The 11,047-nt window shown below is 54.5% G+C and overlaps 1 protein-coding gene across 1 annotated transcript in view; it reads right to left on the reverse strand.

The window, feature by feature from the left end:
- LTBP4 (latent transforming growth factor beta binding protein 4) overlaps window positions 1–10,018 on the reverse strand; it is a gene marked incomplete at its 5' end in the record, with an annotated part of 61,948 nt that extends 51,930 nt beyond the window's left edge. Inside the window, 6 exon segments of the mRNA XM_074531821.1 lie at window positions 2,216–2,276; window positions 2,278–2,289; window positions 7,945–8,168; window positions 9,712–9,742; window positions 9,744–9,905; window positions 9,907–10,018. Coding sequence (XP_074387922.1) covers window positions 2,216–2,276; window positions 2,278–2,289; window positions 7,945–8,168; window positions 9,712–9,742; window positions 9,744–9,905; window positions 9,907–10,018 — 602 coding nt within the window.
- Window positions 10,019–11,047: the final 1,029 nt, after the last annotated feature.

Here is an 11,047-nt window from a genome sequence, read left to right on the forward strand (position 1 = left end):
TCCCCCCCCCCGGTATTTGTCACCCCCTCCGTGTCCCCCTCAGTGTCCCCGTGTCCCTCTCGATGTCCCCATGTCCCTCCCCGTGTCCTCCACGGTGTCCCCCTCGATGTCCCCCTGGTATTTGTCACCCCCTCAGTGTCCCCGTGTCCCCCTCAGTGTCCTCGTGTCCTCCCCCCGGTATTTGTCACATTCCCGGTGTCCCCTCCCCGTGTCCCCCTCGATGTCCCCATGTCCCTCCCCGTGTCCTCCACGGTGTCCCCCTCGATGTCCCCCTGGTATTTGTCACCCCCGCAATGTCCTCGTGTCCCCCCCCCGGTGTCCCCTCCCCCTGTCCCCGTGTCCCCCCCGGTATTTGTCACATCCCCTTGTCCCCCTCGATGTCCTCTCCCCGTGTCCCCCCCCCAATGTCCCCGTGTCCCCCGGTGTCCCCCCCCCGGTGTCCCCTCCCCGTGTCCCCCCTCGATGTCCCCGTGTTTCCCCCGGTATTTGTCACATCCCCCGTGTCCCCTCCCCGGTGTCCCCCCCCTAATGTCCCCATGTCCCCCGGTGTTCCCCCCCCCGGTGTCCCCTCCGTGTCACCCCCTCGTTGTCCCCGTGTCCCCCTCGATGTCCCCATGTCCCTCCCTGTGTCCTCCACCGTGTCCCCCCCCGGTATTTCTCACCCCCGCAATGTCCCCGTGTCCCCCTCGATGTCCCCGTGTCCCCCTCGATGTCCCCCCCAATGTCCCCGTGTTCCCCCCGGTATTTGTCACATCCCCAGTGTCCTTCCCGGTGTCCCCCCTCAATGTCCCCGTGTCCCCTCCCTGTGTCCCCTCCCCGTGTCCCCTCCATGTCCCTTTCAATGCCGCCGTGTTCCCCCCGGTATTTGTCCCCCCCTCAATGTCCCCTTGTCCCCCTCAATGTCCCCGATGTCCCCCCGGTGTCCCCTCCTCGGTGTCCCCTCCCCGGTGTCCCCCTCGATATCCCCGTGTCCCCCCCGGTATTTGTCACATCCCCGTGTCCCCCCCGGTGTCCCCTCCCCGGTGTCCCCATGTCCCCCGGTGTCCCCACCCGGTGTGTCCCCCGGTGTCCCCATGTCCCCCGGTGTCCCCCCTCAATGTCCCGGTGTCTCCCCCCCCGGTGTCCCCTCCCCGGTGTCCCCGTGTCCCCCGGTGTCCCCTCCCCGTGTCCCCCCCTCAATGTCCCCGTGTCCCCCCCGGTATTTGTCACATCCCCGTGTCCCCCCCGGTGTCGCCCCCCGGTGTTCCCTCCCCGTGTCCCCCCTCAATGTCCCGGTGTCCCCTCCCCGGTGTCCCCTCCGTGTCCCCCGGTGTCCCCTCCCCGGTGTCCCCTCCTCGGTGTCCCCCCCCGGTGTCCCCTCCCCAATGTCCCCATGTCCCCCGGTGTCCCGTCCCCGGTGTCCCCCCCCAGTGTCCCCTCCGTGTCCCCCCCCCCGGTGTCCCCCCCCGTGTCCCCACGTCCCCCGGTGTCCCCTCCCCAATGTCCCCATGTCCCCCGGTGTCCCCCCCCGGGTGTCCCCCCCCCGGTGTCCCCACGTCCCCCAGGTGTCCCCCCTCAATGTCCCGGTGTCACCCCCCGGTGTCCCCTCTCCAATGTCCCCATGTCCCCCGGTGTCCCCTCCCCAGTAGTCCCCTCCCCGGTGTCCCCCCTGGTGTCCCCGTGTCCCCTCCCTGTGTCCCGGTGTCCCCGTGTCCCCCCTGGTGTCCCCTCCTCGGTGTCCCCCCCCGGTGTCCCCTCCCCAATGTCCCCATGTCCCCCGGTGTCCCCCCTCAATGTCCCGGTGTCCCCTCCCCGGTGTCCCCTCCGTGTCCCCCGGTGTCCCCTCCCCGGTGTCGCCCCCCGGTGTCCCCTCCCCGTGTCCCCCCTCAATGTCCCCCGTGTCCCCCCCGGTATTTGTCACATTCCGTGTCCCCCCCCGGTGTCCCCCCCCGGTGTCCCCACGTCCCCCGGTGTCCCCCCCGGTGTCCCCCCCCGGTGTCCCCCCCCCCAATGTCCCCGTGTCCCCTCCTGTGTCCCGGTGTCCCCCCCCCGGTGTCCCCCACCAATGTCCCCACGTCCCCCGGTGTCCCCCCGGTGTCCCCCGGTGTCCCTCCCAATGTCCCCGTGTCACCCCCCCGGTGTCCCCCACAATGTCCCCATGTCCCCCGGTGTCCCCCCCCGGTGTCCCCCGGTGTCCCTTACGGGCGTGGCCGTCGCACGGGTGACACTCGCGGACCCCCCTCAGGCCACGCCGGCCCCGCCGCTGCAGAAATGGAGCGGGTGCGGAGCCCGGGCAAGCGGGGAGCTGCACTGGGAGCGGGAAACGGGGCAAAAACCGGGGAAAATGGGAAAAAACCCCGGAAAAATGGGGTAAAATGGGAATAAAATGGGGGAAAAAACGGGGGAAATGGGAAAATGGGGGAAAAAAAACCCGAAAAATGGGGGTAGAATGGGAAATAAAATGGGGGGGAAATGGGAAAAATGGGGGGGAAAAACGGGGCAGATGGGGGGAAAATGGGAAAAATGGGAGGGAATGGGAAAAATGGGGAAAAAAAACCCGAAAAAATGGGGGTAAAATGGGAATAAAATGGGGGGGGAAACGGGGGGAAATGGGGAAAATGGGGGGAAAAACGGGGCAGATGGGGGAAAACGGGGGGAAATGGGAAAAATGGGGGGAAAAGGGGAAAAAATGGGGGGAAAAACGGGGGGAAATGGGAAAAGACGAGGGGGAATGGGAAAAATGGGAAAAAACCCCAAAAAAATGGGGGTAAAATGGAATAAAATGGGGGAAAAACGGAGGAAATGGGAAAAAAACGAGGGGGATGGGGGGAAATGGGAAAAATAGGGGGGAAAAGGGGAAAAAAAAACCCGAAAAAATTGGGGTAAAATGGGAATAAAATTGGGGAAAATAGGGGGGAAATGGGAAAAATGGGGGAAATGGGAAAAATGGGGGGAAAAAAACCGAAAAAATGGGGGTAAAAATGGGAATAAAATGGGGAAAAACGGGGGGAAATGGGAAAATGGGGGGGAATGGGAGAAAAACCCGAAAAAATGGGGGTAAAATGGGAATAAAATGGGGAAAAACGGGGGGAAATGGGAAAAATGGGGGGGAATGGGAAAAATGGGGAAAAAAAAACCCCGAAAAAAATGGGAGTAAAATTGGAATAAAATGGGGAAAATAGGAGGGAAATGGGAAAAAACGGGGGGAATGGGGGGAAATGGGGAAAAAATAGGGGGAAAAGGGGGAAAAAAAACCCGAAAAATTGGGGTAAAATGGGAATAAAATGGGGGAAAATAGGGGGGAAATGGGGGGGGGGGATGGGAAAAATGGGGGGTAAAGGGAGGGAAAAAACAAAAAAAAATGGGGGTAAAATGGGAATAAAATTGGGGAAAATAGGGGGGAAATGGGGAAAAATGGGGAAAAAAGGGAGGAAATGGGGAAAAACGGGGGAAATTGGGGGGAAATTGGGGGGAAAACGGGGAAAAAAACGAAAAATGGGGGTAAAATTGGAATAAAATGGGGGGAAATAGGGGGGAAATGGGGGGGGTGGGGGGGAATGGGAAAAAATTGGGGGGGAAAGGGAGGGAAAAAACCGAAAAATGGGGGTAAAAATGGAATAAAATGGGGGGGAAACGGGGGGAAATGGGGAAAATGAGGGGGAAATAAGGGGAAATGGGGAAGGGGAATGGAAAAAATGGAGGGAAACAAAAGAAATAGGGGGAATAGGGAAAATCGACCAAAAAGGTGAAGAAAAGGGGAAAAAATGGGGGAAAAGGGGGGAGGAAAGGAGGGAAAAAAGAAGAAAAAGGAGGTTGGACCCCCCCCAAACAAATCTCGAATGTCCTCACCCCCAAATCCACCCCATTTTTCCCAATTTTTTCTCTTCCCCCTTTTCCTCATTTCCCCCTTTTTTGCCCTTTCCTTCCCACTCATTTTCCTCATTTCCCCAATTTCCCCTTTTTCCCCCATTTTCCCCCTTCCCACCCCCTCTCTCACCTTCCCCCTCATCTCTCTGAACCAACACCCAAACCCCGAATTCTCCTCTCCCAAAAACCCCAAAATTTCCCCCATTCCCACCCCAAAAATTCCCCAAATTTCCCCAAAATTCTCCCCAATTTCTCACCTGCCCGGCCCGCAGCTGCCTGAAGCAACACCCGAACCCAGAATTCTCCTCGGCCAATTCACCCCCAAAAACCCAAAATCACCGAATTTCCCCCAAATTCCCCCCGATTTCCCCCAATTTCTCACCTCCCCCCCCATCTGTCTGAAGCAACACCCGAACCCCGAATTCTCCTCCACCAATTCCACCCCCAAAAACCCCAAAATCACCGAATTTCCCCCAAATTCTCCCCCGATTTCTCACCTGCCCGGCCCGCAGCTGCCTGAAGCAACACCCGAACCCCGAATTCTCCTCTCCCAAAAACCCCAAAATCACTGAATTTCCCCCAATTCCGACCCCCCTAATACCCCAAATTTCCCAAATTCTCCCCAATTTCTCACCTGCCCCCCATCTGTCTGAACCAACACCCGAACCCCGAATTCTCCTCGGCCATTCCACCCCCAAAAACCCCAAAATCACTGAATTTCCCCCCAATTCCGACCCCCCTAACACCCCAAATTTCCCCAAATTCCCCCCGATTCTCCCCAATTTCTCACCTGCCTGAAGCAACACCCGAACCCCGAATTCTCCTCTCCCAAAAACCGCAAAAACCCCAAAATTTCCCCCCATTCTCACCCCTCAAATTCCCCAAATTTCCCCAAATTCCCCCCGATTTCCCCAATTTCTCACCTGCCTGAACCAACACCTGAACCCCGAATGCTCCTCCGCCAATTCCACCCCCAAAAACCCCAAAATCACCGAATTTTCCCCAAAATTCCCCCCGATTTCTCACCTGCCCGGCCCGCAGCTGCCTGAAGCAATACCCGAACCCCGAATTCTCGTCTCCCAAAAACCCAAATTTCCCCAAATTCCCCCAATTTCTCACCTGCCCGGCCCGCAGCTGCCTGAAGCAACACCCGAACCCCGAATTCTCCTCTCCCAAAAACCCCAAAATCACCGAATTTCCCCCAATTCCGACCCCCCTAATACCCCAAATTTCCCCAAATTTCCTCAAATTCCCCCCAGTTTCTCACCTGCCTGAACCAACACCCGAACCCCGAATTCTCCTCCACCAATTCCACCCCCAAAAATCCAAAATCACCGAATTTTCCCCAAATTCCCCCCGATTTCCCCCGATTTCTCACCTGCCCGGCCCGCAGCTGCCTGAACCAACACCCGAACCCCGAATTCTCCTCTCCCAAAAACCCCAAAATCACCGAATTTCCCCGATTTCTCACCTGCCCGGCCCGCAGCTGCCTGAAGCAATACCCGAACCCCGAATGCTCCTCCGCCAATTCCATCCCAAAAATCCCAAAATCACCGAATTTCCCCCAATTCCGACCCCCCAATACCCCAAATTTCCCCAAATTTCCCCAAATTTCCCCCGATTTCTCACCTGCCTGAACCAACACCCGAACCCCGAATGCTCCTCCGCCAATTCCATCCCAAAAACCCAAAATCACAGAATTTCCCCCAAATTCTCCCCAATTTCTCACCTGCCCGGCCCGCAGCTGCCTGAAGCAACACCCAAACCCCGAATTCTCCTCCACCAATTCCACCCCCAAAAACCCCAAAATCACCGAATTTCCCTCAAATTCCCCCCGATTTCCCCCAATTTCTCACCTGCCCCCCATCTGCCTGAACCAACACCGAACCCCGAATGCTCCTCGGCCAATTCACCCCCAAAAACCCCAAAATTTCCCCCCATTCTCACCCCTCAAATTCCCCAAATTTCCCCAAATTCCCCCCGATTTCCCCCAATTTCTCACCTGCCTGAACCAACACCTGAACCCCGAATGCTCCTCCGCCAATTCCACCCCCAAAAACCCCAAAATCACCGAATTTCCCCAAATTTCTCACCTGCCCGGCCCGCAGCTGCCTGAAGCAACACCCGTACCCCGAATTCTCCTCTCCCAAAAACCCCAAATTTCCCCAAATTCCCCAAATTCTCCCCAATTTCTCACCTGCCCGGCCGCAGCTGCCTGAAGCAACACCTGAACCCCGAATTCTCCTCTCCCAAAAACCCCAATTTCCCCAAATTCCCCCCGATTATTTCTCACCTGCCCGGCCCGCAGCTGCCTGAAGCAATACCCGAACCCCGAATTCTCCTCTCCCAAAAACCCCAAAATCACCGAATTTTCCCCAATTCCGACCCCCCTAATACCCCAAATTTCCCCAAATTTCCCCAAATTCCCCCCGATTTCCCCCGATTTCTCACCTGCCCGGCCCGCAGCTGCCTGAAGCAATACCCGAACCCCGAATTCTCCTCCGCCAATTCCATCCCAAAAACCCCAAAATCACCGAAATTTCCCCAAATTTCCCCAAATTTCCCCAAATTTCCCCAAATTCCCCCCAGTTTCTCACCTGCCCGGCCCGCAGCTGCCTGAACCAACACCCGAACCCCGAATTCTCCTCTCCCAAATACCCCAAAATCACCGAATTTCCCCCAAATTTCCCCAAATTCCCCCCGATTTCCCCCAATTTCTCACCTGCCTGAACCCACACCCGAACCCCGAATGCTCCTCCGCCAATTCCACCCCCCAAAACCCCAAAATCACCAAATTCCCCCCGATTTCCCCCGATTTCTCACCTGCCCGGCCCGCAGCTGCCTGAAGCAATACCCGAACCCCGAATCCTCCTCTCCCAAAAACCCCAAAAACCCCAAATTTCCCCGATTTCCCCCAGTTTCTCACCTGCCCGGCCCGCAGCTGCCTGAAGCAACACCCGAACCCCGAATCCTCCTCTCCCAAAATCCCCGAATTTCCCCCAAATTCCCCGATTCCCCCCGATTATTTCTCACCTGCCCGGCCCGCAGCTGCCTGAAGCAACACCCGAACCCGAATTCTCCTCTCCCAAAAACCCCAAATTTCCCCAAATTTCCCCCGATTTCTCACCTGCCCGGCCCGCAGCTGCCTGAAGCAATACCTGAACCCCGAATTCTCCTCTCCCAAAAACTCCAAAATCACCGAATTTCCCCCAATTCCGACCCTCCCAATACCCAAATTTCCCCAAAATTTTCCCAAATTTCCCCCAGTTTCTCACCTGCCCGGCCCGCAGCTGCCTGAAGCAACACCCGAACCCCGAATTCTCCTCTCCCAAAAACCCCAAATTTCCCCAATTTCCCCCAGTTTTCTCACCTGCCCGGCCCGCAGCTGACTGAACCAACACCTGAACCCCGAATTCTCCTCGGCCAATTCACCCCCAAAAACCCCAAAAAACCCCAAATTTCCCCAAATTTCCCCCCAATTTCTCACCTGCCCCCCATCTGTCTGAACCAACACCCGAACCCAGAATTCTCCTCTCCCAAAAACCCCAAATTTCCCCGATTCCCCCTGATTTCTCACCTGCCCGGCCCGCAGCTGCCTGAACCAACACCTGAACCCCGAATGCTCCTCCGCCAATTCCACCCCCAAAACCCCAAAATCACCGAATTTCCCCCAATTCCGACCCCCCTAACACCCCAAATTTCCCCAAATTTTCCCCAAATTCCCCCCGATTTCCCCCAGTTTCTCACCTGCCCGGCCCACAGCTGCCTGAAGCAATACCCGAACCCCGAATTCTCCTCTCCCAAATTTCCCCAAATTTTCCCCAAATTCCCCCCGATTATTTCTCACCTGCCCGGCCCGCAGCTGCCTGAAGCAATACCCGAACCCCGAATTCTCCTCTCCCCAAAAACCCCCAATTCCCCCCAGTTTCTCACCTGCCCGGCCCGCAGCTGCCTGAAGCAACACCCAAACCCCGAATTCTCCTCTCCCAAAAACCCCAAAATCACCGAATTCCCCCAATTCCGACCCCCCAATACCCCAAATTTCCCCAAATTTCCCCAAATTTCCCCAAATTTCCCCAAATTCTCCCGATTTCTCACCTGCCCGGCCCGCAGCTGCCTGAAGCAATACCCGAACCCCGAGTCCTCCCCGGCGGGGGGGTCCCGGCCGGGCCCCCTCTGGGCGAGCACCCGGAATTGGGGCGGGGGGCTCGGGGGCGCTGGGGAGGGGTCGGGGCCGCCCCCCCGCACGCGCTCCACGCTGTGGATCGTCACCGTCGCCTGCGGGGGGTGGCGCACCAGGACGCTCACCATGGACTGGGCACCTGGCGACGGGCGTTTGGGGTTTTTTTGGGGTGATTTGGGCTTTTTTTGGGGTGGTTTGGGGTTTTTATGGCGGAAAAATAACCCCAAAACTCGCCCAAAAAAATCCCCATCCCGATCTCATCAGGATTGCCGTCATTCCATCCACAAAAGTGTCAAAAATCACTGAATTTCCCCCCATTCCCACCCCACAAATTCCCCTTTTCTCCCATCTCAAATCTCACTCTCCAATCCATTTTTCTCGCAAAATTTCCCCCCATTCCCATCCCACAAATTCCCCCCATTTCAATCCCACAAATCTCGCTCCATTTTCCCAAATTTTCCCCCATTCCCACCCCACAAATTCCCCCTTTCCTTCCCCATTTCAACCCCTCAAATCCCCCCCCAATTTTCCCATTCCCACCCCACAAATTCCCCTCTTTTTTTCCCGATTTCAATCTCCCAAATTCCCCTCCAATTCTCCCAAATCTCCCCCATTCCTGTCCCCCAAATTCCCCCCTTTTTCCCCATCCCAAATCCCACCCCAAAATCCTTTTTCTCCCCATCCTAAATCCCCAAATCCCCCCCATTTTATCCTCAAAAATCTCCCCCAAATTCCGCCTTTCCCCCCCCATTTTAATTCCCCCAATTCTCCCAAATTTTCCCCCACTCCCACCCCACAAATTCCCCCCATTTCTTCCATCCCAAATCCCATCCAATTCTCCCAATTCCATCCCAAAAATCTCAAAACCACCGAATTTCCCCCCATTCCCACCCCACAAATTCCCTCCTTTTTCCCCCATCCCAAATCCCACCCCAAAATCCTTTTTCTCCCCATCCCAAATCCCCAAATCCCCAAATCCCCAAATCCCCAAAATCCCAAAATCCCCATTTCAAGCCCCCCAATTTGGGGGATTTTGGGGTGGGATTTGGGATGGGGGAAAAGGGGGGAATTTGTGGGGTGGGAATGGGGGAAAATTTGGGAGATTTGGGGAGGATTTGGGGGCTTGAAATGGGGGAAAATGGGGAAATTTGTGGGGTGTGAATTGGGGGATTTGGGGGGATTTGGGGCAGGAGATTTGGGGATGGAATGGGGGAATTTGGGGGGAATTTTGGGGGGATTTGGATGAGGAAGAAAAGGATTTTGGGTGGATTTAGGATGGGGGGAAAGGGGAGAAATTGTGGGGTGGGAAAGGGGGAAAATTTGGGAAAATTGGGGAGGATTTGGGGGCTTGAAATGGGGGGAATTTGGGATTTGGGATGGGGAGAAAAAGGATTTTGGGGTGGGATTTGGGATGCGGGGAATTTGTGAGGTGAGATGGGGGAAATTCAGGGGGCATTTGGGAGGAAATTGGGGATGGAATGGGGAGAAATTGGGTAAAAATTTCCCCTAAAAATAATTTGGGAAGAGGGGCGGGGGAAGAATTGAGGAAAATAAAATCCCCTGTACCAAATTTTTTGGGGGTGCATAATTAGGGAAAAAAAAAATCCCTTAAAACAAATTTTTTTTTGGGGGGGAGGGAATTGGGTAAAAATCCCCTAAAAACCAAATTTTGGGGGTCTCACCATCCTCCTCCTCGCGGTGGTTGCTCAAGGGGCAGGGTGTAGATGGAGCGGGTCAGGGCTTGGGGCGCCCCCTCCTCGATGCTTTCGGGGTTTTGGGGTCCCCCCCGCGGATTTTGGGGGTTCTGGGATCCCCCCCGGCCGGAAGTGACGTTGCCCGAGGGGAGGTGACAAAATTTCCCGGTGAATTGGGGGGGGGCAGAGGCAGCGCTGGGGGTGGGCACAGAGCCCCCCGTTCCGGCAGAGCAGCGGGCACAGCACTGTGGGGGGGGGGCACCCCGAAATCAGGGAGCGCCCCCCCAAAAAAACCCTAAAAATAACCCCAAAATCCCCCAAAAATAACCACAAAATAACCCCAAAATAACCCCAAAAATAACCCTAAAATAAAAAAAAAATTGCCCCAAATAACCCCAAAAATAACCTCAAAATAACCCCAAAATAACCCCAAAAATAACCCCAAAAATAACACCAAAAATAACCCCAAAATAACCCCAAAAATAACAACAAAATAACCCCTAAAATAACCCCAAAGTAACCCCAAAATAACCCAAAAATAGCCCCAAAATAACCCAAAAATAACCCCTAAAAATAACCCTAAAATAACCCCAAAATAACCCCAAAAATAACCCTAAAATCCCCCCAAAATGCCCAAAATAACCCAAAAATAACCCCAAAATAACTCCCAAAATAACCCCAAAAATAACCCCAAAAATAAGCCCAAAATAACCCAAAAATAACCCCTAAAATAACCCCTAAAAATAACTCTAAAGTCCCCCAAAAATAACCCCAAAATAACCCCAAAAATAACCCCAAAATAACCCCAAAAATAACCCCAAAAATAACCCCAAAATAACCTCAAAAATGCCCAAAAATAACCCAAAAATAACCCCTAAAAATAACCCTAAAGTGCCCCAAAAATGCCAAAATAACCCAAAATAACCCCAAAAATAACTCCAAAAATAAGCCCAAAAATAACCCCTAAAAATAACCCCAAAATAACCCCAAAAATAACCCTAAAATCCCCCAAAAATGCCCAAAATAACCCCAAAAATAACCCCAAAATAACGCCAAAAATAACCTAAAATCCCCCAAAAATGCCCAAAATAACCCCAAAAATAACCCCAAAATAACCCAAAAATAACCCCAAAAATAACGCCAAAATAACCCCAAAAATAACCCCCAAAATAACCCCAAAAATAACCCCAAAATAACCCAAAAATAACCCCAAAAATAACCCTAAAATAACCCAAAAATAACCCCAAAATAACCCCTAAAAATAACCCTAAAGTCCCCCCAAAATGCCCAAAATAACCCGAAAAATAACCCCAAAATAACGCCA

The sequence above is a fragment of the Zonotrichia albicollis genome, chromosome 39 (genome assembly GCF_047830755.1).
Source record: "Zonotrichia albicollis isolate bZonAlb1 chromosome 39, bZonAlb1.hap1, whole genome shotgun sequence".
In the NCBI taxonomy this organism is placed as follows: domain Eukaryota; kingdom Metazoa; phylum Chordata; class Aves; order Passeriformes; family Passerellidae; genus Zonotrichia; species Zonotrichia albicollis.